General features: G+C 46.1%; 1 protein-coding gene across 2 annotated transcripts in view; it reads left to right on the forward strand.

Annotated features, from left to right (window-relative positions):
• The window catches only part of RAB11FIP4 (RAB11 family interacting protein 4), a 62,213-nt gene that overhangs the window by 43,135 nt on the left and 6,144 nt on the right, over positions 1-12,934 (forward strand). The window contains exons 2-6 of one of the 2 annotated variants that reach the window (XM_029960036.1): positions 4,992-5,209; positions 8,308-8,499; positions 9,970-10,104; positions 11,575-11,610; positions 12,508-12,607. In XM_029960036.1, the coding sequence (XP_029815896.1) occupies positions 5,073-5,209; positions 8,308-8,499; positions 9,970-10,104; positions 11,575-11,610; positions 12,508-12,607 (600 nt within the window). In that variant the 5' untranslated portion in view covers positions 4,992-5,072. The remainder of the gene's footprint in view (positions 1-4,991; positions 5,210-8,307; positions 8,500-9,969; positions 10,105-11,574; positions 11,611-12,507; positions 12,608-12,934) is intronic. The other variant, XM_025895144.2, reaches the window with a different exon arrangement.

The raw sequence follows: 12,934 nt of genomic DNA on the forward strand, positions 1-12,934 counted from the left end.
CTCTTATGATGGATGTGCAACAGTAAGTAACAATCATCTGAGACCACCAAGCCTGGCACACCTCCACGTGGCACCTCTTCCCTTCCAGTTGTGGTGAAGTGACTTTTCCTGCGTTTTTGCTGGGAAGAAAGTGAATGAGGAGGGTGCAGGGACTCAGACTGGCATCTGCCCCATACCCAGCAGGTTCAGGTTGTCAGAGTGCAGGCTGGGGGCACGATCCTGGCGAGGGAAGTGCCACGGCTGATGTGCATGTGGCATTGCTTGTTTCTGGTCGTGTGTGGTGGGTCCAGCTCTTACCAATCAAATTGCACAGTGGTGGGATACTTGGATGCTCTTTTCTTCCCTGTCTCCTCTGTCATACTGTGAAGCTGTCTAAATGTCAGGGGTGCTGGTGATTTGGCTGTGACGGGAGTGAATTTTAACGAGGCTTGCTCTTCAGCGTGAATGTATTGATGTAGGCATGTCATGTAGCCTGTCTGTCAGCCAAGTTACTAGCTTTCAGCTGTATTATATGCATATTTTAGGGACTGCTTCCAACCTGGGAAAGCCCAGTCAGGTCACTGCAGGGCAAGGCAGAGCTGACACTGCTTTCCTGACCCACAAGGATCAGAAGGAATCCATGGGAATCACTGTCTTCTGGTTCCTGCTTCTGTTTGGGGTTGCTGTTGCAAAGGCAAGCTGGGCTTACTCATCTGCCTTCAATGCAGCCACACAATCGCCTCTTTCGAGGAAGGGAATTCATTAGTTTCTGTGAAGTGGCCTTGGATCTCTGGGCAGCAGGTGCTTCTATAGAGCAAACTGTTGCTGAATATTCAACAGTTGCTAGACAAGCAGTCGGGCTGGCTGCCTGTGAAGCACTTGGAGTTATCTTGAGCATCCCATTAGATAAAGTGCAAAGCACTTGCAGGTTTAAACCTACCCGCAGCTATGTTGTGTTGGTGGTATTTTAGGTTCGGGGCTGGGGTTTTGTTTGTTGTTTTGTTTTTTTTTTATGTGAATCTTCCAAGATCATAAGCAGCAACTTATCTCTTTTGACTCAGCCAACAAAGGGAACTGTCTAGCAGAATGACAACCACAGTGATTCATATTCAAGGCATCATTCTCTTACTGGTTTGGGCTAATGATATGTGCACTGGAAACAAATGACTCAGGCTGGAAGTTTCTCTTCATAGTTAAACTTTTTAAACTCTCCTTAAACTCGAGTTAGCTCTTTCAAGGCTACCCGAATAACACTTGTTCTTGCCAACCTCTAATTTGGTACCTGCAGTACTGTAGATATCTAAGCTATGAAGGAATAATTTGAGGGGTTAAGGTGTGCAATCAGCCTTTTTCTTTTGTCTTTTTTTTTTTTTTTTAGCAGCTTAGGTGTGGTCTGTAAGCAGCTTGTGCTACATGGCATCGTTGAAAGTAGGGTTCTGTGAGAAACCATGGTCACTGAACAATTGCAGCTTGAAATAACTTACAGCTTTAGTCAGGAAGGCGTGGATGCCTGTATATTGTTTACTAGTGACATGCCCTGATCCTCTTGTCTTGTAGTGGCTTATTGAACCTGTATCAGTTGTTTTAAAGGTGCTTTGTCTGTGTTCTGTGTTCTCCTGCTGGTTATTTAGGCCACAGAAGGAAAACCTGTAATTCAATGTGTAATTGTGACAGTTGCACTGAAGGCTGGTTTCATCGAGGAGCTGAAGAGACACCTCAGTGGTGTTATCCTTGTTCCGTGCTTTACAGGTATCCTTGTGCCTGGAACACTGCATTATTAGGGGTGTAGTGATTCCACACCCCTAAGCTCTTAAAACTTAATAGCAAAGCACGTAGTTCTGCTCACAGAGAACAGGTTTCAGCACAGGGGCTGGTCCTGGTTGCTGTACATCTTGCTGAAATGGCACTGGCACCGATTGGAGGTGGACCTCGAGCACTTAAAAGCATGGAAAAGCAGCTGATGCAGCTGAGCCTTCCTGGCAGGGTTGTTTGTTGGTGCTGCTTGCTTTGAAAGGGCCGGGGGTCCCTCAGGGTGTGATTTGGCTGCCGGGTGCTCAGAAAGCAGCTGAGCACTCTGTCTGTGCCGGGTGTGGGGTCGGTGCCAGGTTTGAGGAGGGCTGGCAGCCTGGGATGTGGGATCTGCTTCCCCTGCTGCGAGGAAGCAGCTGAGGGGGAGCTCCTCCAAGGAGCTTGGCTGGCCCATGTTCTTCATTTATCCAGTCCCCATCAGTCCCTGAGCTCCCCTCAGCTCAAGGGTGGGATCAGCAGAAGGGAGGATCTCCTTCCAGAAGGGGTTCCAAGTCTTACAATGGGTCATCGCCTCCAAAAGCTCATTTCTTTTCTCCTTTTTTTTTTCCACGGGACTTTAGAAGTGTAGGAACAGAACAATTGCACTTGGGAAGGAATCCCTGGTACTGAGCAGGCTGGGAACAGTGCAGCCTGTGCTGGAGCTGTGGATGAACACTCTCAGACAAGTAAATGTGTAAAGGTTAAGTTGCCACAAAGTGACAGGAAAGAGAAATGAGCCCTCAGCCTGTACAGATGACACTGCACATTTAATTGCTAATGGACTCTTTTTAAAGAGCAGCTCGGCAGCTATTATTAGAAAAAGCAAATGTGTGGTGTTACCTACAGAGAGCAAAAAGGGAGTCTTTCCTGATCTTCTCGACCTTTACTTTCTTGTGTTAATTTGTTTAATACCAGTGAGATTTTCCTGCTATAAAAACTTGCTTAAGCAGAGACTTCTCCAAAACCTCTGAAAAAGACGTGCTAATTGGGAGCTTCAGGGATCCATTGTGTGCTACTCTCTTTCCCTCCTGGATCAGACTTTTACCAGCTGGTGCAATTCCCTAACAGCAGTCAAGGGCTTTATTGCATTAAATTTGTTAGGAGAAATGGGACCTCTGGGCCTGTGGGGCTCAGCGTGCGGGAGGAAACTTCAGGGAAATGTTAGATAAACAAACACTCCCGGGTACTTCTGAAACATTTTAATTGCTCTTAACAATATTTGCTTTTTCAGCACCTACTAAAAAGGTCTTACTGCTTGTGCTGTTTGTAGATCCCAAGGTACTTTGCAAAGAGCAACAGTGGCATTGTCCCTGCTTGCTTGTGATGGTGCAAGGTGCAGGTGAGATGTGCTGGAGAACCCGGGGCTAAGGCAGGGCCAGGACAGGCTCTAGGGCTGGGGTCTGACCTGCCAAACCAGCCTGTGGATGAGGGGCTGTGGCTCAGAGCTGTAAATCCGATTGCATGAGTCAGCATGGCTTCAGTAGAGACTACATGGCAGGAACCAAGGCTGAATGTCCTTTTGGACATCTCTGAGTGATACCTAAGGGAAGTTTCAGGTGTAACAAGGTTGACACAGAGCAGTGGGAAAAGGCATCTACACGTGTGGTTATTATTGTATAAGTGTCTCACTGACATTCCTTGTTCATCTGGAAGACCTGTTGAAAGCTCAGCTAGAAAAGCACCCAGTGTACCTGGAGGTTCAAACACAGCAGGCAGTGCTGTGCTTTTCCCTGCTCGGGTGTTCATTAGTTAATGAGGTTTGAGCAGGTGGGGTTGTTTTGAATTTTTTCAGCCTCCATATGCTGGGAGATTTTGTAGTTATATAAACTGGTGTTTCAGGGAAAAAATGGACAGCGAGACCTGCATTTCTGATAGGAGTTTTTGCAAATCTTCAGAAGCTGCAGCTTCTGCCTGACTCTTGTCGTGATGAAGTGAAAAAGACGCTGAGAACAGTTTGTGTCATCAGCACAGAACACCTCTGGTTCTGCAGGAGGGGCTTTAAGCCTCCTTGCTTCCAGCAGAGGAGTGTCCAGAGGCTGAACCAGAGCTGTAGCAAGTGGTGCCACTGTGGCAGTGTCCCAGTGAAGGTGCTCAGCAGAAGGGCAGGGGATGCTGGCAGTGGTACCAGGCTGCCAGTGCCTTGGGATTCCTTGGGGAGGAGCTGGGCAGGATGACAGTTATGCCTAAACATGAGGTATATCCGTGAATGAAATATTCCATTCCTTGTGCCAGTGAACTGAGCTTTAAATGCCTGATTGTCTTCACTTCCTGACAGCAGCTCAATGGTCAGGCTGCCTGTGGAGCTTCCAGGTGAGCTTTGGAGTGGAGCTCTGAGTCAGAGCATTTGCAGGACTCGCTCTGGACCTTTGAGTTATTTGTGTCATGCTGGATGGGAATTGTCAAAGCAACCCTGTGTTGCTGCTTATCAAAGGACAGAGTGAAATCTTCGCCTTTATTTTTTCAATTAAGAATTTTTATTTGTCCCTCAGGGCCAAGCAAATAGAACTCAGCTTGTCTTGGCTGTTGTGAGTGTTCACGGGGCAAGAAGGGGAGGGAGAGGACGAACAGCAAGAGCAAAGAGTTGCATTAATGAGAATGATGTCTTATTTTAGTTGATACATGATCAAGACGTGGTTCCAGGAAGCAGGAACAGATGATTTCAGTCTTTTTTTTTTTCTTGCTCTCTTAAATCTTTATCATCATGACTTACCATAAACATTTTAACACCTGCCAACTCTTTTTTCACCTTATATATTTTTGTGCATCCTCAAAGGCAGAGTAAACTGTTAGGCTTATCTGGTTTGCTTTTGTTTAATCTATAATATTAATCACAGGACTAACTCTCAGTGACTCATGTATTATCTTCTTTCAAAGGATGCCTCATTTTGTTATAAAACTTTGAGGATATTTGTTACTTCAAGTGCATTTTTTTAGTAAATTAGGGCAAAATTGATTGCATTTCATGCCTGAGTGTTGTGTCCTCTGACCCTTACTCCCATGTAAGAGTCAGAGACAGTATCTGAGCCCCTCTGGAAGGTACAAGCTACCTCAGGGGCCTGCAGGAACTGGCTTTGTAAAAGCAGGTCAGCTTGTTGTTTTATGGCTTTTATTCAGTATCACTGTTGCTTGCCAGGGCAGCCAGAGAGTGGGTTATTGCTTCTCCTGTATCTGCTTGACTCCCTCAAGGGGCGATCTGAACTGACTCCCAACTCTTCTCCTTCCAGGGGGGTGAACTCCAGGACTGTGCCTACTTGGACAGCGAGAGCGCCTACAGCGAGTCGGAGCTGTTCCCTGATGAGGACGGGATGACTCTGGCCCAGCAGGAGGTTCACCATGAGTCTGACATGGACAGTGCCATCGAGAGTGCCCAGAGCTCGGAGGCCTCTGACGTCTGCCAGGACAAGGACGGTGTCCTGGGGGGCCTCTTCCTGCCCGGGGACAAGTGAGTGCTGGTTTTGCCCCGTGGCAGCAGCTCTGTTCTGTTCCAAGGCGTGTGCCAGGGAGGAAGGAGCCTTTGGGTGACTAATCCCTGCTGTGGGAGGCTGAGGAGGTCTGGTGGATTGAGAGACTAAACATCCATTTGCAGTGTGAGGGAGATGGATGTCCAGGCCTGCTTAGGTAGTCCCAGTCCTGGCTCCTTCTGGCATGTTCTGTGAGCACTCACAGGACTTGTGTGTTGAAGTGAAAGCATTGGTGGGTCTCTCCAGGATGGATCACTGTGTTGGCATCCCTCAAAACTTAGGATCTTCTGTGTTCCCTTAAGCTTTACATGCTGGAATTAAATACTTCCTGCAAAGCAGTTCAGTATGAGGAATGCTGCTTTAGTCTTTTGTGCATCTAGTTACCTGGCAGTGGGCTCTGCAGATTTGCTTTGCAACTTCATGTACCAAGTTAATTCTTTGTGTTTCTAATTTCCATAACCTTTAGTGTTCAGCAGTAAATGGTGTTTAACACGGGGTGTGCTGGCATGTGTGTGTGTAACCATAGTTTGCTGTTAACACCAGTGTCTCTGTAATCCTAACTTGACTCTTCCCAGGTGTGTCCCTGGGGGTGTTGGCTAAAGGTGACTGGGGTGGGAAAAGGACCCAACTTGATTTAATCCTGCTTTGAACTGAGTTAATGCAGTACCACAGGACAGAGCTCAGCTGGGCTTGCTTTGTAAGCCTCTGCCTTGTCTTCCCTATTTTTGGCTTGCCATCTCAACTTGTGTGTCCTGAGCTTTGTTCATGGCTAAGGCAGCCTTCCTTCACTCTCCTGGGCCTCCTCAGGTGCTCCCTGTGCAGCCTCATTCCTGCCCTCCTCCTGAATTTCTCAGCTACCTGTTCTGACCTTTTCCCACTTGCCCAAGCAATCTCAGAGATTTATCAAGATAATTACAGTTTTCATCAGCTCTTTATCAAACTTGTCTCCTTTGCTTGCCATTCCCAGTTCTCCAAAGCCCCATCCTTGCAGTGACTTTCACCTGTACTGGGTTTGAAATGAGTGTCTTTCCTTCCAGCTGTGCCAGTCAGGCTCTTGTGAAGGGGGTGGGAAAGGCATTGTGCATCCTGTACCCTCCTTCTAGGGCAGGCAGGAACTACTAAGAGCTACTGTGCTACTACTGATAGACCTTGGTTTATCCTCTGAAGCCTCCTCAGCCTTGGTAAATCTGTGGGAAAACACTTGTGAAGCTTCATGCAGAGCAGGAGATAGCTTTAAAAGACAAGCAAACAAAAAACACCAAACACATGAAAGTTTCCTTCAGAAAGCGTTAGAATGAAGGAAATCATCTGCTTTTAGCAACTCTTTTGCAAATGGCTTTGCAATTCCTAGACCTCCAGTCCTGCTGGAGGTGTTACGAGGAACTTCTTCCCAAACTGACTCGGTGTAACTATGTTGAGATGCAAACAGCAGTTGCAGTTACACAGATCATGAGATCCCCCAAAAACTAATCAATACATGGCACAGCAGTTCTTCGTGAATAGATGTTGAGCTTCTCACTAATGCCCCAGCCAAGGAGCCTTGTTAGAGAAGTTTGATCTATTTCTAGTGTGAGTAGTCCTATCTTCATCCTTTAATAGTGTGCCAGGCTTGACTTGCCCTAATTTCTGTTAATGTGAGTTAGATAAATGAGTTGCAGGTTATAAATGGATCTCATCAAAACGGGAGAAACAAAAGAGCATACATCTGAAATGTTGGCAGGCTTCCTCTTCTGCTAATTGCTTTTGGAGGGAAGGGATATGCAGATAGTGCTTGCCAAAGGAACACTGGTGCATCTCTTGTTTACAGCTCATCAGTGTAGTATTTCGGGAAAAAGAATCTCCCTGTGGAGAGGTTGGGAGGTTCAAGGCAGACTCAAAAAAAAACATAGGAGGAAATATTGCTGAGCTGCTGTAGAACCATCAACTGGGAGTTACTGTCCCGTGGCTCAGCTGGTGGAGTTGAAGGTGCAGGCACTGTGCACTGAGGCAGAGGGAGTGGAAAACTTGAACCAATCTGCACAAAGTGCCAGCAGATTCCATCAGTGCCTGTATTCCAGAGGCCCTGGATTCTGCTCTGTAGTGGGAAGAGCAATGTGTTGGGCAAAGCCAGGGTTCCACAAGTGAATCATCTTACTTCAGGCCTTCCAGGTGGGTTTTCTGTAGGGAGAACTTTGTTTGTAAGAACTTGTATGTGAATTTAGTGGCTTCTCTCTGAATGCCTGACTGAGGTGGGAGCTGAGCAAACCTGTGTGGAATCCCTGCCTCGGCAGGTGCACTCTGGGGCTGCAGGGCAGTCTGGACTCTGGGCAGGAGAACACTGTGCCCTCTCTGCAGCCAACTTGCCCTGTTTTATTAGATGTGATGTGCTCAAAACTGCTCTGCCAGCTGCTTTCCTGTGGTGCCTGGCTCTGCTGATCTATTTACCTCTGTGCCCTCTCTCTCTGAGGTCACAGGGTCCTGCCATTCCTGCCTGTTGGGCACTATTTGAGGTGCTTCTCTGGTAGTTAGGCAGCCTCTCCTTGTGGTCCTTATCTGCTCTGAAAGACACAATTTGTCATGATGGAAGGAAGGTCACATCAATAGCTTTAGTGACTCTCAGGTGTGGTGAGCTCAAGTTTGTTTCTGACCACACAGAAGAGAGTGGCTGGAACTCCTGGGGTGTGGGAGAGGGTTTATTGGGATTACTGGAAAACTCTCTGATTATGGAATACAGCGACAGCCTCTGTCTTGCACGTGTTCCTCTCACTACCCCATGCATTTTGGAGTTGTCTGCATTCAGAGCAGAAGTCCTCACAAGGAAATGGTGAGTGAGGATCATCAGGGTGTGCTCTTTAAAGTGAAGTGGTTTGTGTTGATCCAAACCTGTCTCACAAGCAGCTTGTTTGTAGATTCCCGTGCTCGTGCCCTTCAGGGCACCATGTCCATTGCACATCAGATGCATTTAGCACTTCAGGGTTTTGGCACAAAGGAAGTGGGGTACAACTTCCAGTGAGGGGACAGGCTGTGAAGGTGGCAGATTCCATGTGAGGTGAGGTGCTATCAAAGTCGGCCTTCGAGATGTTTTGACCTCTTGTTTCAGGTCAAGTCCTCACAACCCTTCTGCAGCATCTGACCTCTCCACTTACTCTACCGCCTCTCTGATCAGTAATGAAGAACAGTTTGAAGATTATGGGGAAGGAGATGATGTGGATTTTACTCCCAGTAGCCCATGCCCTGATGATGAGACCAGAACCAACGCCTACTCTGACCTTGGCTCATCTGTATCTTCCAGGTTGCTCCTTATTCATTAACAAACAATTTTTAATTTTTATTCTTCTCTGACCATACCAGAGTTTACACTGGTTACACAGACCCACCTTAAAATGTTATCACTTCATTTTCTGCCCTCCAGTTGACAGACTGCATTTAATAAGAGCTGAGCAAATACATTGTTTCTGATAACCTCTGTTGGGTTCTGTTGAAATAACTGGGCTGTTTTGCTTCTAGAGATTGCATTGTATTGCAGACAATATATTTCACAGTTCAGGGCTAGTACTGGAAGGGATCTGCTGCAATGGAAACCAGCTTAGCACTGTGCACCAGCCCTGATGCAGTGGAGAGAAGATTTACAGGAGAGCTGTTTCTCTTTGGTGTTCTGATACTGCAAATCCTCAGCACTGAGCTGGGAGGGGAAGTGCTGCCCACGGACAGAGGGTTATCATAAGCAAGTAGCTGCTCTCTGTTGGGAGCTAGAAAGCCACAGCACTGCACTGGTTTCCTGCATGTGACCTCAGTCTCTGCAGCTCTTACGTCCTGTGACCGAGTCAGTTCCAGATTTTACAGTCCTTCCCCAGGCAGGGGAATGGGGGAGCAGGGTTGGGAAGAGCTGAGCATGGAGATTCTCTAGGATTTGCCTGCTTGGATCAACAGCACACGAAGGTCTTGTGCTTCATGGCTAACACAGGACAAGCTCACTGCATCCTTCTGTTCTGCATGCAGCCCCCACGTGCTCCCCTCTGTTTCCAGCACTTCTGCAGTCCAGCCTTGCCACCTCTGTCCTGCATGCAGAGCCAGCACCCTTCTCCTCTGCCCTTTCACGAGGATGGCTTGTATCCTTCATCCCCTCCTTCCTTGGGTTTGTGCAGCCCTTTCCATTCTCATTCCTGGGGCTCAGTGCACTTCATGCCATGATTGCTCTTTTTTATTTGAATTTATTTTCTCTTTATCATGCCAAGAGCTACTGTTATCTCCTCTGTGTCCACTTCTCCCTTCCTCCTCATTCCAGGGTTCCTTTCATCCTACCATCTGAGGGGCTTTGTGTGACTTCTTACCCAGCCACTCTGTTTTTCATCTTCCTGTCTTTCTCTTGGAGAAGAGACTCTTTGGTTTGCATGCCAGGCTCTAATGGGAAGATGGGCAGGATGAGAGGAGGGCACTGCTGGGGTGGAACATACTGATCTAGCTGCCTTTGCTACATGCATCCCAGTGGACTCTGTATGCCTTTTGCTATTCTTCTGGTCACCCAGACTGGTTCTTTGCACTGACACCCAGACCACGTCCTCTGGAAAGGCTCAGCTCAGACAGATAGACTTGCCCTAAGGCCAGAACGCTCCATCATCAGCTCTGAATTAGATGACTGTGGTTAGAGGTGATTCTTCAAGTCCCTCACCTGTGATTCTGACACACAGACACACAGTCAAGAGGAAAGCCAGTTGTGAGTTGGTCACTACAGCCAGTAACATCTCTCCTTTCCTGCAAACAGCGCTGGCCAAACCCCCCGAAAAATGAGGCATGTTTATAACAGCGAGTTACTGGATGTTTACTGCTCACAGTGCTGCAAAAAGATAAATCTCCTCAACGATTTGGAAGCCAGGCTGAAAAACTTGAAAGCAAACAGGTAAGCAGCCTATTGCACTGCTTTTGGCAATGCCCCCTGGAAGTGGCACCAGTTAGAAGCAGGAGGAGAGGGAGAGAGAACCCTCTCCTTTCCTGTATCCCATTATGTCTTACACATGTGTTGTCCTTAGAAAACAGTAAGAAATTTAGAGTTTGACATCTAGCCTGAACCAAAATGCTGTTCTTCATTAGCTAGTAATTATTTTTCTGACTTAAGGTGCAGACAGCATTAGTAAACTCAAATATTTTAACCAATGAGCTCTTTGATTGCAGAGTGAGAGTGATATTTCCAGGAATTTTTCCCAGGAAGTGAGATCTGTTGTGCTGCTTAGTGCAGATCTACAGTTAACTACTGCTTTCTCCAGGTGGGAAGGAGGGATCTGCAGATCCTTAGCTAATGCATATAACCTTACATACACCTCTCCTAAAGCTACTAGTCAGCAGAGGTACTTTGTTCCTATGGGTTTTTTGGTTTTTTTTTTAATCCTCAAGGGAACTTGGAAAAATGATCAGTTCCTATGGCAGAAGTTACTTTTGGGGTTCTTTGAAATTTCAGCTCTTTCCTTACATTTCTGTAAGGAAATTTCCTTACATCTCTGCCACTCCACCCCCTTCTGAGCTGTGCTGAGCACTTGGAAAGTGCTTGCAACAATCACCCAGGGTTTTTGAAGGGAGTTGTTTGGTGGGATTCTGGCTCCCCCTAGAAACTGAACGGGAGTCCTGCCTGCTGGCACAATCCCTGGGACAGAGCACACTGCCCTGGCGATGGCACAGCAGTGGAGCACTTGACATGAACAGTGTTCCTGCCCTAGCAAGGCTCTGCCAACACCCAGAGCATGACCCACCAGGGCTCTGGGAATTTTGTGAGGGAGGCTGTGAATGCCTGGCTGGAAGAGAGCGATGCCCTGGCAGAGAGCTGTGCCTGTGCACGCTGAGATGTGACATCCTCTCATGGAGAGGTGCAGCAGGATGTTTTGATCTGGTTCTGGTGCTGTTGTCTGCGGTGTGACCCTTTGTTTGGATAATTCCAGTCCCTGGCTTGCAGAAGGGAGCTGTGAAAATGGGAAGCACCTCAGTTCCTGTGCTGAACTGGGAAGCATTATGGGGAAGAAGAAACTAACTGTTTATAAAATCATCTAAAAACTGGGAATCCAGAATCACTAGTTCATCACTAACTTAGTGTCCCTTTGTGGTGTTTCTAATGTTAGTTTTGCTTTGATTTACACTGACAAATCTCTGCTAAACATAACAGTATTTGCAAATTGACTTATTAATGATCACAGTAATTTGTGGCTTCACTCATCTTTGCATTTGTTAGTAACTGCAGCTTTTGGTTAAGTTGTTAAAGAATATTGTTCACAGAATCATGTTTTGACTTTGCTAAAATAGTCAATATTCTATTTCATTGTGCAATTAAAATTGGATCAAATCAGTATTTAATTCCTATATCATTCCTTCTGTATCCATATAGCCCTAACAGGAAAATATCAAGCACAGCTTTTGGAAGGTAAGAGTCTTCAACTTTTCCATGAATACTTGTGGAATCAGTCATAACAATTCCATAAGTGGGAGTGGGAGAAGAGGTTAAGAATAAGTTTGGAAAACAAAAATTTGCCAAGATAAGTTTTCAAGGAAAGGGGCCTGTGTTTGGGTAGAGATGTTAAAGAATATAGAAGCCAATACTTGGCTTGGAGCAGGCTCCTGAACTGGAAAGAACTCTTAAAAACATAGATAGTTGCTTCCTTGTCTGCCAACTTTCTTCCTTTATACTGCTATTCCATCAGTCCAGGTATTGCTTCTTTAACCCTCATAATGTGGGCCTTGTTGTTGTTGCCAAAATGCAAAGGAAAACAAGAGCACCCCTTTAAAGAGGACATACAGCATTGTCATCTTCCTTTGAATGAGCCAACCCTGGGCTGGGGAGGCCTGTAAGGGTTGAGAACATTTTGCATAATCTCCAGTGTTACGTATTTCTGACACTATTCTACAGTGGGAACTGCTTGGGATTTCTTTTTTTATATTTTTTTAAAATTCTTACTCTATGAAATTTTCTAGATTAACTGCACCAACCAGTGTGCAGTGGTGACCTTTTTAAAATTTCTAATAAGGCAAGTACAATTCAGTACATAGTGTGAATAAGACTTAAGTATTTTTTAAACTATGTTAATGCTGGTGGCAGATCCTATCAAAAGCAACAAAGAACTCACTCCCTAGAACTAATGTCATTGACTGTGCTCAGTGTGACTTCATTTAGCTACCAGTCTCTTGTAAGACTTGTGTTTAAACAGTTGTAATTGTCACTGAAATGGTTGCACAGATTTTAGCATCAGATGTTCAAAGTCTCAACCAGACTCTTTGTCCTCTCTCCTCATCAAGCAAAGTAATTATCCTTCTGATCTTTCAGACAACTCTTCCACAACAGTAACTTCAGCAGCAGCAATGGCAGCACAGAAGACTTGTTCAGAGACAGTATAGACTCCTGTGACAATGATATCACTGAAAAGGTGAGAAGCTGTGTGCCTTGGGATTAATGGACCCAACCAAATCCTGCTGCAGACCTGCACCCATGGATGGAACTCCTTGCTCACAGTGACCCCTGATCTGAAGTACCTCATTCAGAATTTCCTTGATGTTCCATTGATATTACGACTTTGTTTCCCAGTATTGTAAGAGCTGTGTGAGCACAGATCCAGGCACTGTGTTAGTACTTCTTTGGGGTGTATTTGCATTGATCATCTTCAAGGAAGATGCTGGATCTGGGGAACCCAGAATTTCAGAGCTTAATTTCACTGCTGGCTTTGCAGAGAAATATGCCACCTTTAAAAAAGAGT

Source organism: Manacus vitellinus, unplaced genomic scaffold (genome assembly GCF_001715985.3).
Source record: "Manacus vitellinus isolate BGI_N305 unplaced genomic scaffold, ASM171598v3 scaffold_24_pilon, whole genome shotgun sequence".
Taxonomy (NCBI): domain Eukaryota; kingdom Metazoa; phylum Chordata; class Aves; order Passeriformes; family Pipridae; genus Manacus; species Manacus vitellinus.